Genomic DNA, 14,700 nt, shown 5'->3' with positions numbered 1-14,700 from the left:
CTTGGCACTACAGCCCAGTATGGGCTTTGGCCTCCCTCAAGACGCCTGTCCATTCTCTCCTGTTCTGCACTTTCTCCCACCATCTGACAATCCTCATAGCCTTTATGTCTTCTTCCACATCCTGCATCCATCTTTTCCTCGGTCTTCCTCTTTTTCTCTTTCCATCCATATTTCCATGTAGAATCTTCTTTGGCATCCTTTCTTCACTCATTCTTTTTACATAACCTAGCCAAGCTAGCCGTTGGGTCTTCACAAACCTCACTATGTCTTCGCCTGGGATAATATTTTCTATTTCCTTGTTTGTTCTTATCCTCCAAGTTACCCCATCTGTCACGGAACCATATATCTTTTGCAAAACCTTCCATTCAAATATCCGCAGAGCTTGCTTGTTTCCAGCGGAGATGCTCCACGTTTCTGCTCCATATGTCACGACTGGTCTGATAAGTGTCTTATAGATCTTGAATTTCATCTCCTTAGATAGAAGAGTTGACTTCAGGAGCTTAATATTAGCAAAGTAAGCCCTATTTCCAGCCATTATCCTCTTGTTGATCTCTTCTGTCATTGAGTTCTTACAGTTTAAATTAGTACCGAGGTAGCTGAAATATTTTACATTTCAAAGTTGTACTGCCCAAAGGTAACATTTTGAGTCCATCTTCTGTCTTCCGTGGTCGACATTCTCATGTATTTCGATTTTATCTCATTGATTCTGAGCCCTATATTCTTACTCTTCTGTTCTAAGATTTTGAATATTTCTTTCAGAGAATCCATATTCCGTGCTATTAAAACTATATCGTCGGCATAGGCACATGCCTGAGTAGATTTATGCACAATTGTCCCCTCTAATCCCAGTTCTTTCATGGCTTCATGATGACTCAGATTAAATAGGACTGCTGATAGAGAATCTCCTTGTCTTACTTCAGTTGTTATCTTAAAGGCTTCACTAGTCTTGCCCCCGATATAGGCCTTAGCTTGAGATCCTTCCATAGTCATATTTACCAACTTAATTAGTTTTTTTGGTATTCCAAATCCCTCCAATGCCTTTTTTGCAATGCAATGCAATTTTTCTTCTATTGACACTATCAAAAGCTTGCTGGAAATCAATGAAAAGCATATGTAGGTCAATGTTGTACTCATAACATTTCTCCATTCATTGTCTCATTACAAAGATTTGGTCGGTTGTTCCTCTTCCCAGCCTGAAGCCACATTGGTATTCACCAAGGATTACTTCTGCATACGTGTTTAGTCTCCTCTGCAGTATACAAGAAAGTATCTTATAAGTGACATTTAGTAATGTGATTCCCCTATAGTTGCTGCATTGCAATTTATCTCCCTTCTTGAATATAGGGCAAATTAAACCAATCTTCCATTTCTCAGGCATCTCTTCTTTCTCCCATATTTCACATATCAGTCTATGTAGGTTCTTTGTTAAATTTTTCCTCCATACTTGATTAACTCCGGTACAATTTGATCTTCCCCTGGAGCTCTCCCATTCCGCTGCCGTTTTAACGACTCCTCCACCTCCTCAATTGATGGCCTAATAATATTGGTGTCCACCCTCATGTCCAACATTTCTCCATCCTGTTGAATTAAAACTTTTGGGCTATGTCGCCGCGTCAGATTTTGGGTGGCCCCAACGTTTCCCGGGATGCTGGTCAGATTCCCTTGAGAAAGCGACCAGCATCGGTCGGGAAACGTTGGGGCCACCCAAAATCTGACGCGGCGACATAGCCCAAAAGTTTTAATTCAACATGACGAGCACCCGCGAAAGTTTTAACGAAGAATTTCTCCATCCTCCTCATCTATCTCATTGACATTCAGCAATTCCTTAAAGTACTCGGCCCATCTTCCCATTACTTCTTCCTCTGTTCCAACCAACCTCCCATTCTTATCCTTACAAGCGTTTGTTCTTGGTTGAAATTTATTCGTCATCCGTTTGATTGCCTGGTATAACTTTCTACTTTCATTTTGTGTGTTCAGTTCCTCAATCTTTTCCACATACCCTTTTAAGTACTGTTTTTTCTTTTTTCGTAGTATTTTTTTTTTGCTTGTCTTCTGCTTTCTTTATATCTTTCAACATTTTGTCTTGTCTCTTTCTGGATGGTGTTCCTTCGATCTATATTCTTTCTTTCTATAGCTTTTCTGCACTCATTATCAAACCATTCTTCATTCCTTGTTCTCTTTCTTTCTCCTATGGTCTCCTTTGCAGCCTCTTCCATAGCCTTCTTTATATTAAGCCATTTTCTCTCTACCGAGTCATTTACACTCAGGTTCTCTGCTCCTTCTTCTAGTTTCTTACCCAGGATTTCCTGGTATTGGGCTACAGCTGCTGGTTGTCTGAACTTTTCCACCCTCCACTGTATCCTCTTGGGTCCTTTAATACGTCCCACATTCGCAATTCTTTCCCTGAGCTTGGCCTTTACCAAATAATGGTCTGAATCACAGTTTGGGCCTCTTGCAGACCTTATGTCAATGACTGAAGATGCATGTCTTCTGGAAACCAGAACGTGATCAATTTGGTTGACCACTCCTGTACCTGCCATTTTCCATGTTCCCTTATGAATATCTTTGTGAGCAAAACAGGTACTTTTGATTATTAGCCCTTTAGCTTCTGCCAGCTGGCTTAGCATCATTCCATTTCAGTATGTAAAGAGTGTTTTCCAGCCACATACTGCAAGAAGTCCTCTCTTCCTATTTTTGCATTGAAATCTCCTAGGAGAATCAACATATTATATTCAGGTATCTTGCTACATTCTCCATCCAGTTGATCATAGAAGGCATTCTTCTCATCATCATTAGCATCTTCTGTGGGTGCATAAGCTGAGATGATAGATAAGTTTCTAAAACATCCTTTGAGCCTTATCTTACACATTCTATCCCCCAGAGGTTCATACCCTAAGCAGCTTTGCTTCATTTTGTTACTAAGGATAAACCCTGTTCCACATTGTCCAGTTCTCAGTTTAGGCCCACTATAGAACATTGAGTAGTCCTTTTTATCCACTCTTCCATTTCCATTCCATCTTATTTCTTGTAACGCCACTACATCTACCCCATATTTCAATACTTCTTCAGCAATCTCTGCCATTTTTCCAGCCTTCAACATGGTCCTTACATTCCATGTAGCTTAGGTCAATGTTGTATTCCGTTTTCGAGTTCCTGATCGTTTGCCAGTGTCATCATCGTTAAATCCGTCCATATTCCAAGGCTTCTTTATGGGTTTCGTAACAGAACATTTTTTTTTACGGTGTGGGATTGTTAGCCCCACGCCCAACCCCCAACCTGGAGGACCAGGGTATCTCTTTTTGTCGGGCCTATCCCCTTTGACCAGTCCGGCTTGGGTGGCCCCTACCAGGAGCTTTCGCTCCCGCCGGCATAGCTCTCAGGTTCACTTAGGCACGCAAGCCCCCTCATCACGACAAGATAGAGATACCAGCGAGGGGGATCTTTTAAAGATTCGCCTTATCAAATCCATATCTACTTCTTCAAGCCACTTGCTGTTTCTTAGTATTTTGATTTTCATTCTTTGCAATGTCAGGTTCTCCTGTGCGTTTTAAATCTCATTGGTAACGTTATTGTTCATGTAGGTGTATCATGTTTAAGCAGTGTTCTGCTATTCTATTAAATTACCTCCATCTGGCAGTTATCAGGGATAATTTTTCAAATAATATTCAAGGATGAATAATTAATTATCCAACTACAGTGAACTTCATTTTCTCAATAAATGGTTGGACTAGTTTTATAGTGATCAAGATATTTTATCCCATCTAGAATTCCAGTGATAGGAAATTCTGAATCAATTAGAAATAAATGTCATGAGTTATTGTATGATTATGCAATGTAGTCCCCTTCTTCTCCCATGCATCCTTCTCCTGCAGTGGTAACGTCTTTTAGTTTCTTTATTATCTCCTCTCCCTCTTCCCTGATGAACACCAGTTATCTCTCGTTAAGAGTCACATCCAGGTGGCCAAATAAAGACCTGTTGTTCATCTGTATCATCTAGCATCCAATAACCCTTTGTCATCAATCAAACCCTCCCTTTTGCCTACTACCCTTCCTTCTTTCTGTTTCCTATTTCCCTCTTCCACCCTTGGTTATGTATAATAAAAGAGTCACCGCTCAAAAAGACAAATGCTAGATAACTTGTAGATATTTAAAATATCCAAGACGGATGATATTTTGTGCCATGTGGGCATGTCCAAAGAGTTAATGGTCTGTTTTGGATGATTTTTTTGCAGATTGCTGTATTTTTGGCATTAAAAGTGAACTAAAAGTAGCCTGACATATAAGGATCGTATTAGCCTCATGCTAGTTAGAGAATCGGTCATGGTCTAACGTGACCAGCGTTACATATTCAATCATGACCTTGCCTCCAAATCTACCACATATCTTGAGGTAATGGTCGCGATCAGTCGATTTTGCCGTGTTTAGTGACGCGGCTCACCAACATCGGGTCAATCACCGATTTTCTGGTGCTCTACCTACGCGAGAAAAATCGCAACGTATTACCTGGTATTACCTTACCGGTGAGCAACTATAGTGTGGTTAGCAGAACATATACTCCCGTTTGATGCCAATGCGGACGTCAGTAAATCCGATTTAAAATATTATTTCTGGAGGCAAGGGAGGAGTTCTGTAGTCGGCCTTAACTAGGTGCCAGTTATCCAGTTAGCATGTGCCTTGATGTCTTCATGATACTCTCCGTTTTCATTGTTATGCGACTTTCCCTTTCCTACCATCGTTGATAGAGTAAGCTGAATATTTAATGCAAATTTTCGCGGGATTACGTATCCGGCGTTAACAAAGGAAAAACGCTGGCGCGTTGTATTTAAAGTTCGACAGCTACTAGGGGAAAACGTTTAGTTGTCGACTTTGAATGACAATTGGTAATTTTCTTTTGTCAAATCATTCTTCAGTAAACTTCTGTGGTTTTATTACATAATAATCATTTGTGAAATCAAAATCTTCGTGGTAATTTAGTGATTTAATTGTCGTCAATCGTGTTGTATTTAACCCACCTCGCTATGTGTTCAGAAAGTTTGTCTAATTTTATGTATCTTACGAAGTCCGATGACAATTCGATAAATATTTTACACAGAATATATCAAGTGACTTAATTTTAACCGCGTTGCAAATTTACTTTCCTCGGTACTCTGGTTTCTTAGGAGCTGACGTGGTGTCGAAGACGAAGCAAAGTAGCAATCATGAAAGAACGTATTAACGACGCTAAATCGAAATTAATGGGGCTTTTCTCATCTATGACTCTACGAGACAATTATCCCCACAGGCGCAGAGCTTTGAGAAATAGTAAGTACGAAGTTTCAGTGAATTGTCTAAATATTTTGTAGCCAGCCTACATTTTTACCTTCCATTCCAGTCTATTTTTGTTCATATGTTGTTGTTGTTTATCATGTCAAAACTTCCATGAGTAGCCATTACTATAAACTTCGTTTATTAGTCAGTAACTTCATCGAGCTAGGATTCGTTATCTGATTGAGAAACCGTCAGTTTTTTAACACACATGAGCGTATTGTGGAGCGTACTTCTGTGAATATTGACACCCTACGTCACCAAAATTCTTTGTTTTGAAAATATTTATTCATTGCACTCCGCTCCTCCTAAGTTTAAGTCACATAAGCCTTTTATGTATATCACATAAATTGCCGTTGTAAATTATGTTATCAAAGCTATTTTGTTGCAAGAAAAACGAATCGCATTTTCATCATGTTACTTAATATTTTCTTAATAATTTACCCATTAAAATTTTAATTACTCGCCTTCCCTTGAATTTAAAATATATGTCAAAAAACAACTACAATACTGTAATTTAGAAAAGACATTCAACTGACATGGTTACTTTGTATTCATCAACTAGTCTTCTACGGGCTTGGCTCTTTCATGAGCTGAATATTTGCATAAGCTGTTGGAGATATGAAATACTGAAACCTTTGTTTAACATGATTTGATGCTTTCCCAGCGAATAATGGTTGAGCTTTGGTTATTAGCTAAGAAAGTAAAAGTGTGGTAAGTACTAGTATTTATATTGTAATATGGATGTACAAAAATCCTCGAAATAGCACTAATATGATTCATACATGAAGTTTAGTTGAGGCAGTGGTAGAAACGGTATGTGATGCATCAAGTTTTTTGCACATTTAGAACAGTCTCACAACCTTGTTTCTTTTATGGTCAAATCCCTTCCACCAGATGAGAGATAATTTTAAAACTATAATTTGCATCACTAACCCTTTCCTGCCGGCGCCTACAATAGAAAAACATTTTCGTGCTACGAGTAGCATAAGAATATTTTAAACCCCTTTGTATGGAGCTCTTTTTTGGGGGTGAGTTGCCTGGGTATTTTTGTCCCTCAGATTTGGGGCCCTTACCCTGGCCACCGGACTTCACCCTCAAACCCTATCATAGCACGAATCCACAGTCAACTTATTGCGTTACCAGTGTTTTTTTAACGAAACATTGTAGTTAATTTTAAATGATTTACTCTTCTAAAAGAATTACTGACCTTTTTTTAAGCACTGTGGAATTTAAACGGGTTTCTAGCGTTAATGACAACAAAGTTAGTAAACATAAGGTAATAAGACTATAAGTGTGGAAGTCTGTTATTTTTAACGCTAAAATTCCATTTAAAAATTGCTTGGGCACAGAACAAAACGAAGGATTCATTTAAAAGAATAAAAACATAGTAGTATGCAAGAAAACATATCACTGTAAAAAACTATTGAAACTATACCACGCGTAAGACATCGTTTAAGTGTTAAACTACACTGATAATAGTGTGCTAAAGTTTCAAGTTGCAGCTCTGAGCCATGCTTTGACTTCATAACGTCTTTTCGTATATGTGCCTATCAGGCACATTGCACCTGAACTCAGAGGAGTTCAAATATTGCACCTGATGGAAGGTTAACAAAGCCATAATTTTTCAAAAGCATCAATGAAAAATATTATTTATTTAGTAATGTATGTAGCTTTAAATCAGTGACTTTGTGGTATATTTCAACCTATCCTGCCTGAATGGTGGTTAAGTTCACCAAACAAATACAGTGTATCACTTTCATCAGTCTTTTTTTCTGTGAAATGTCAGAAAAAAATGTCAGTTTTTGTAGGACAAATTTTGGTGAACGCCAAGTATTGGATGAAATGACCTCTATCAAAGCTCCTCAGAGATTGCCTCCTCCAACAACAACACCTCCTACTAAGAGCAGATTGAGTTGTAAGTGGAGGTCTGACTACAGTCTTAGTCTTTGAGTCAAACATGTAGATAACTGGCTTAATTCTGCATTTCATGGGTACTTAATACAGTGTGACCATGTGACATTTTATGGCTTATTATTTTCTATATTATTGCTCTTTTTCATTGAATGATTAAATTTTTTCTTGTTATGTTTCATTAACCCTCGGATAAAGGAGCCAGCCAATTTGAGGCTTGCCTTAAAACTTTGTTTTTTTTTACTTATATTTCTGCAATGCAAAATCAGTGTATGGAGCATTGACTTTTATAAATAAATCGTTCAATAGTGAGGATTCAGGATTTCAAGGAAAGAATTTATGTTAGTTTAACTCAACAGGTCAGAAATACTTAGAAGATGAGTTTAGGGGCTCTATCATTTTCAGTTATAATTATAGTAAAGCAATTATATTTATTCTTATTGATTTTTTTAAAGCTATTTACCTTAGGTAGACAGTATTTTTGGTGTAATTATATAGTGAATTTTATTGGTTACTTTTGCTATTACCTGTTACATTTTCCTTATTATTCAGAATGGATTCCCTGTCTTCCATTCAACTTTTCATCCCCCTTATTTCATATATTTGGCCAACTGGTGGACTGATTGCTTAGGGCTTACAGCCACTACTTAAACCTTGGTGCAGTGTCTGACTGGAGCCACAGACTAATATCTGATGCTTAATATTGTCAGCAAGTATTGAATCTTCTCATACAGTCAGCTAATTTTTTTATTGTACATATAGGTTAGTGAATCACATTAGATATCACACTGTTGTGTTTATGAAATGCTTAGGAAAGTGAAAACGATCTGTCTGTACTTTCCACTGAACAGTTGTGTTGAGGGTGACATGCATCGTTATGTTAAATAGAAAACTTTGTAAATTTCACATGTGATCACATGCAGTGATGGCTTTAAAGACAGAAGATTACATTAAGAAGTGTGAGGACTTTTTTCATTCGAACAGCATCATCAAACTTATATGTGACCCCACTCCAATTTTTCGAAAGAGCGCAGAAGTGTTCAATTCCAGTTCAGTGATATTCTGGCCTAGTGGCAAAACCAAGCTTATACAAATGAACCCTGTAATGCCTCATTTCTTTGGTCTTCCCAAGACCCATAAATTAAATATCCCTATAGGGCCCATGCTCTCTAATATATGGGCCCCCAACCATCAACAATTGAAGAGCTTTATTTGCCAATATTCAAGGTTTTCTCCAAGGTATGGTGTAAAAAACTCTGCTGAACTAGTCAGCATCCCACACCCACAAGTTCTACCACAGATAAGTGAGGTCCATTCTTTGACAAAAGTGTGTGAAATAGAGTTATGTATTTCCAATTTAATGGTGAAGTTTATAAACAATGTGAAGGCCTCGCTATGGGATCTCTTTTATACCCTTTCCTTGAGACGTATACATGGACAATTTTGAAAAAACTTTGTTAACCCATGATAGTGAAATTGTTAAATAAGCGTGTTGCTGCTATAGATATGTCGGTGATATGTCAGTTACATTTGGTCTGGCACAAGAAGGCAACTTGAGTTGTTCACAAATTATCTAAATAGTATATACAAATGTTTAAATTTCACCAAGGAGACTGAAATTAATGGAACACTCAACTTCCTTGGCATTACCATTTCTAAAGTTAACCAGAAACTAGAATTTTCCATTTTTAGCAAGCATTCATACACAGATCAAGCTATTCACTCCTCATTCAGACATCGCTATTCACAAAAAATGTCTTGCTTTCCATTCATTTATTCACAGACTGCTTAGCATCCTAATGCCAGAGGCTAACTTAACTAAAAAACTGATCATAATCAAACAGGTAGCTGCAAACTACAGATACCCCATCAATATCATTGATAGCCTATAAATAAGGAAACAACACCAAAAAGAATCACATGTTAAATCTACAAAGTTTTTTATTTAACATGAAGCAATTTCACTAAGTCACGCATCAAACCATCAATTTTATGCATCATTATCCTTTGGTCAGTGATAATTTGTCAATTAAGGCTCAAAGATTTTTATCACCCTTATTTCAGTAAAAATTAGGTGCTTATATACAGGTACATGTATGTATTAGGTTGAAGAATTTCACTTTGATTTTGAATACTTGCCCTGTGAGTTTCAATTATAATGTCAGAGTTTTTTGGATAAGTAACCTGATATGTATTTGCATTCTTTCCATTGCAGTTACAAATGAGGATGAAGAGGCTATCGCTCGAAGAAGAGTAATGGTTGTCCAAACTAACCGGCCCCCGTTGACTCATGTTAGTACATATTTTAATTTATTTAATTGTGTAATAAAGTTAAGAGGTATACCTATTTAAAAGTTTCACATCTTGTGAGAAAAAGGATAGTTGGTCAAGATATTTTGGCTTGTACTTCATGACTTTAATGTTAGAAATGAATAATTATTAATAATTTGAAATGTTTGTGTGTGGGGCCAAACTATGCTATGTGTCATCTATGGATTAAGTATAAAAGTACATTATTACAAATGTCCCCAAGCAACCTGGGATATTTGGTCCATCAGGGTTTTATGGAGGTCAAGGTATTCCTTTAATAGGGTGGTTTCCTATGATTTTGTTATTGCCTAAATCGAAAGATTATTACTCTTGGAGTACGTATTTTACGCCTTTAGATTTTTCAATGACGATATCTATTTTTCGCGACTAAACAAAAAGTGAAAAATTTCAAGCGCGCGAAAACGCGACGGCTAAGTAGGAATGATGGGAAAAAGTCCGTGTGATGCATTTCTGGTTCCCCCTCCCACCTTGTGAGGTGACCTTGGGGCGAGGCTTGAGTGCTGATACGATTCAGGCTGCTAGCAGGTAGCTGAGTGCCCTGCTAGCTGGTAGCGCTTGGCTTAAACAAGGATACCTTATCAAACGAAGAAAACTTTCCGACTATAGGCAATTTTAATAGGTGATTATTTAGAAATTTTTTCCTGAGCTCTGTGCCACATGCATGTATTGGTATTCTCAGACGATGTAAAACTCCTGACTACTCGTGTAGAATCTAGGTCCCTGTGGAGTCACTTGTCACTTGGAGTGGCATCGCATGGGTGCCAAACCGACCTTTTTCAAATGAGGTTAAAATTGACCATTAACATTCATCTAAAATGGGATTTGTAAAGCCAAATAATTTGTATTTTATGAATACACTAATGTTGGGTAACGAATCGCAGTAAATGCCTTTCGTTTTCTTTGATGAAGGAAACTACCCTGTTGCTGGAAGAGACTAGAATGGGAAATGCTATTTTGTTCATTTTACCCGCCAATCAGTGAACAGTGAAAGATTTACAGTAGATCACCAATAATGGATGGTGACTGAGGGAAAAGTCATGTCAGAGAATAAATAGAAAGATAAAAAATCTGAACATGATCAATTTTACAGTACATACCAATTTTTATCACAAGAATTTTTGTTTTTGGAAGGTGATTATTCTGTCATAGAGAGATGTGTTATTGTTTTAATAGTGTTTTAATGATACTATAATTCATATTTTTCGTGCATATGGCTATATTCGAAAATGGCAATCAGGATTAGACAGAAATAATGGAGCATTAAAGTGTTTTTATTCCATAGTTTATTTCCCAATGACTCCGATACTGCAATATACATTTTTGATGTTAAATGATCCAACTAAATTTTTTTGAGCTACTTAAATAGGTGTGAATGACAAAGTGGTATAATGCTGTGGCTAATTTTGTTGATCTTCTTATCCATATGTTTTATCTTAGTCCGGAAAATAGTGTAATTATATTCCAAAATGTTGGCAATGAATCTGATGATATTTATTGACCTAAAATTGATATGAATCATTCTGCTAAATGAGGCAGGGTTGTATTGATCTTTTACTATGTTTTGTTCACGGTGTAAACAATGTTTATGCTTATGAAATTCTACTTATGTTCCATTACCCGATTTGCTAGTCTATTGATCCATTAGTTCCTTTTTCATCATGAAAATTAATATTAAAATAAAAGCAAGTTTATACAGCTGATGTGAATTATTTTTAACCAGCCATGCCTAATCTAATGAGTATCATTGTGCATCTTCCTTAATCACATTCGTCAGCAATCAGACTACTGTGTATCAAAAAACTCCCATATTTCCCTTACTTTTGTGGTATTAATTTTCTGTCTTATGGTGATGAGTCCATTCAATAACATTTTTTTTGATAGTGCTTTCCTGGATTTGTTGCTGTGAATTATTATCTAATTAGTAATTGCTTTATTTTGTCACAGTTGGACAAAGTGCGCATACGCTGGGAGACTGCTGTTGCAAGGAATGCTCTGCGTATTAAAAACATTGGTGAGTCTGCAGATAATGTGCCACCACACCTCCGAGCTGAGCTTGAGGAAAAATTGGCTCTCAAGGACAGCGAAAAGGAAGCTCTGAAGAAAACACGCTTGGTGAAATTGAAGCAAGAGGTTTTGGGGTAAGTGTATTGGGCATGAAAAACTTGAATTGTTCGCTTCCTATCCCTATCTACAGAACATCTCAGTTTTCTTGTTTTGCTGATGATTTTAGTCTATTCAAAAATCTACTGTGATCATTTAGATTATTAGGAAACAAATGTATTATTCATTCATTTAAGGTAGCTGGGAACTAGTAATTACATCAGTGGATATTCTTTACTCCATTGCTAAATGCATGGTGCTCCTCCATAATTCCAATTTAAATAATTCACTTTGAGATAAACACACCATTATAACTAAATTTCACCAACAAAATATTAGAATGTGTTAGATCGCAGTTCTTGACTTAATGTCAAGTTATGAATAATTCTCCTTAGCACCATTTCTATGCTCTCTTTGTGGGATTGAATAATTAGGTGGCTTTGGTTGCATTTCCTCAGAATATATTTATTTAAATTGGAATTGACAGTTTTAATAGCTCCTTGGCTCAATGCAGATGCCTCAGAAACCTTCAATAATATCATAAGTCCTATGGATGTGATACAGGCTGCAAAGTGTGGTATGGTTTTATTTACTCAAGTACTATAACACCAAAAGTAAGACTCTTCATGATCCAGAATAGGTTTCTAGTATAGCTGAACACCACCAATCGGGATTTCCCTAATCTGGGAGCACCCATAATCTGGCAGCATTCACAAGGCTTGCTTCAAAAGAAACAACTTTTGCTGAATAATTCCATTTGTTTTCACATGCTGAAACTGGTTCCCATTTTTGACCAAACTACTCCCTGTTGTATCTGTCATCAATGACAGTTACTCATATTACTCATTATCATCAAGTCAGTAACAGTTGCCTGCTGATGTGATTCTCAGATTATTTGATTTGCCTTGGTGGGACTTGGCCCCACTACTCAGGTCAGAGGCTTTGTGCATCATGGAGTGGAGAGAATATTTTATTTGCTTTATTTTTTGACAATTAGCATTTTGTGTTTCATATTCTGCAATATAATGTGCATTCTGTCAACTGTTTTTTTGATATACCACCTACTGTTTGAGTAGGAGTAATTGTGTGGGTAGACACGGTTGATTTCTTATTAATCATAAGTAATTAGTAAATTAAAGATATTTTATTTAAATTTCTCATCATTTTGTTATACCTTATCGATTTCCTTCATAAAAATCATCAAAGACCCCCATCTTGTGCTGATTACTATCATAGCACCTGAAATCTGGGAAATTCCCAAATTCAGCATCACCCAAGTCCCGATGGTGCTGGTTTTGGAGTGCTTGACTGTATAATTCGATATCTATAAATTACAGTTAGTGCTATTGTAACAGTTTGTAGCTAGAAAATCTTTCCTGTCACCCCTGCTATTGGAAGAGGCTGTCGCTGAACATCAGCAGGTGTTCCCTACACCATATAGAAGCACGGAGATAAACAGTGACATCTACGTCATAAGTAGAATCCTGTGGTGTGCAGAAGAGCGAAGTGTTTTTTGAGTAGATGAAATTTTCATTTTTTAAACAATTTTTATTGGGATAAGATATCTTGGATCCAAATATCAACATATTATGCCCTTCACCAGATAATTAAATCGGATCCAAATTCACTGAATAAATCAAATCTGGAAATATGAAATTTTACGTTTATACTTCAGTGATTGCAGCATTCCATTATAGGGAGAAGGAAAGAGTTCAGATTTTTTCTTCACATGTGTCAATGTACTGCGATGCTTTTCATATGCATGAACCATTTCAACATCTCTTGGGGGGGTTATGGTACAGGATTTTAGCTGTGGAAAATTTAAAGGCGATATAAGACAGGCACATAGTGTGAATCTTGCCAAGAGATTGAACAATCATCAGGGGAAACTCAGCACCATAGGATAGTAGCCACGTCAGAAGTGACTACTTAGCAAATTTCACAATTTCACAAATCCACTAGCCCCCTCCTAGCCCTCGACCCATGTCTCTCATGTTTTTTGTCTCTCAAACCGCATCGACGATGAATCATTGCCTTCAAAGGAAAATATTATGTTACATGAGAACAAATGAAACTTGTCTCATCCCTTCCCTGTCTCACTCACTGACCATTTTCAGCCGACCTGCTTCAATGCAATGTTCATGGAGGCCAACTGCTAGTTGAGTCACCTAATGGAGCCAAAGGTGTCTAAAGATAGCTTTTGGCATTGGATGACATGCACAAGATTCAAGAAAGAATGAGACGAAACACAATTCATTTCTATGTTTAATTTTTTTAAGCTCAAATAGATTGACAGAAAGCTTTCTAATTACAACAAGGCTATAACAATATTCAACACTGAAACATGACGAGGTGGATTTGAAACACAAAAGGTATACATCACTTAGCTTGTCCATAATCTCCTTGAATGCAATGATGTCACAAAGCTGCAAGATAGGAGGTGCTCGTCCCTTGACTCCCTTGATCGTAGACTCCTCACTTGAAAGATGAAGGAAGCATGCATCTTCCCTTCCATCTCTTATTTTTGCACCTCTGCTGCCCTCTCTTTCCTCAAATTGAGCAATCTAAAATATATTGTTGCGTCATAGTGCCCACACTTCACAGCAATTGAAGTCCATGTTGTACAAAATATTGTTAATTATGTTGCAGATTGCGCCGTTGTAATTTAATTTAATGATATACTGATAAAAATGTCTTCCATAATGTGGAAATATTTTTATTTAGAAAAGGAGATCTCAATGTTTGCATCTGCTTGCACCGTGGCATTAAATAATCGCGAGGGAGTGCAAAATCCACCTAACCACTGCTGAAGCATCTCCAAGTGAAACACAAGTCGGTATGCAATGGGAAAGTGACAATATTCAGGGTAAATGTGTGTGAGGAAAATTTGAATTTAATCGATAATTTCTCCATAGATCGTATCCTTAAATTTCTCGGAGTGGTCTTCACCACTACTTGCTGAGCACTTGTCACTGATTAAACGAGAGACTTCAACCATTTCCTTGGAATTCCCCTCTTACAATCACTTCTAGTGCATTTCCATAAGGAATT

The 14,700-nt window shown here is 37.1% G+C and overlaps 1 protein-coding gene across 2 annotated transcripts in view; it reads left to right on the top strand.

Annotated features, from left to right (window-relative positions):
• The window catches only part of LOC124166125 (PC4 and SFRS1-interacting protein), a 45,018-nt gene that overhangs the window by 9,438 nt on the left and 20,880 nt on the right, over window positions 1-14,700 (top strand). For both annotated transcript variants that reach the window (XM_046543780.1, XM_046543782.1), the window contains exons 8-9: window positions 9,434-9,510; window positions 11,494-11,687. In XM_046543780.1, coding sequence (XP_046399736.1) covers window positions 9,434-9,510; window positions 11,494-11,687 — 271 coding nt within the window. The remainder of the gene's footprint in view (window positions 1-9,433; window positions 9,511-11,493; window positions 11,688-14,700) is intronic.

This window comes from Ischnura elegans, chromosome 9 (assembly GCF_921293095.1).
Source record: "Ischnura elegans chromosome 9, ioIscEleg1.1, whole genome shotgun sequence".
NCBI classification, from domain to species: Eukaryota; Metazoa; Arthropoda; class Insecta; order Odonata; family Coenagrionidae; genus Ischnura; species Ischnura elegans.
This window is presented reverse-complemented; position numbering and strand designations above follow the sequence as displayed.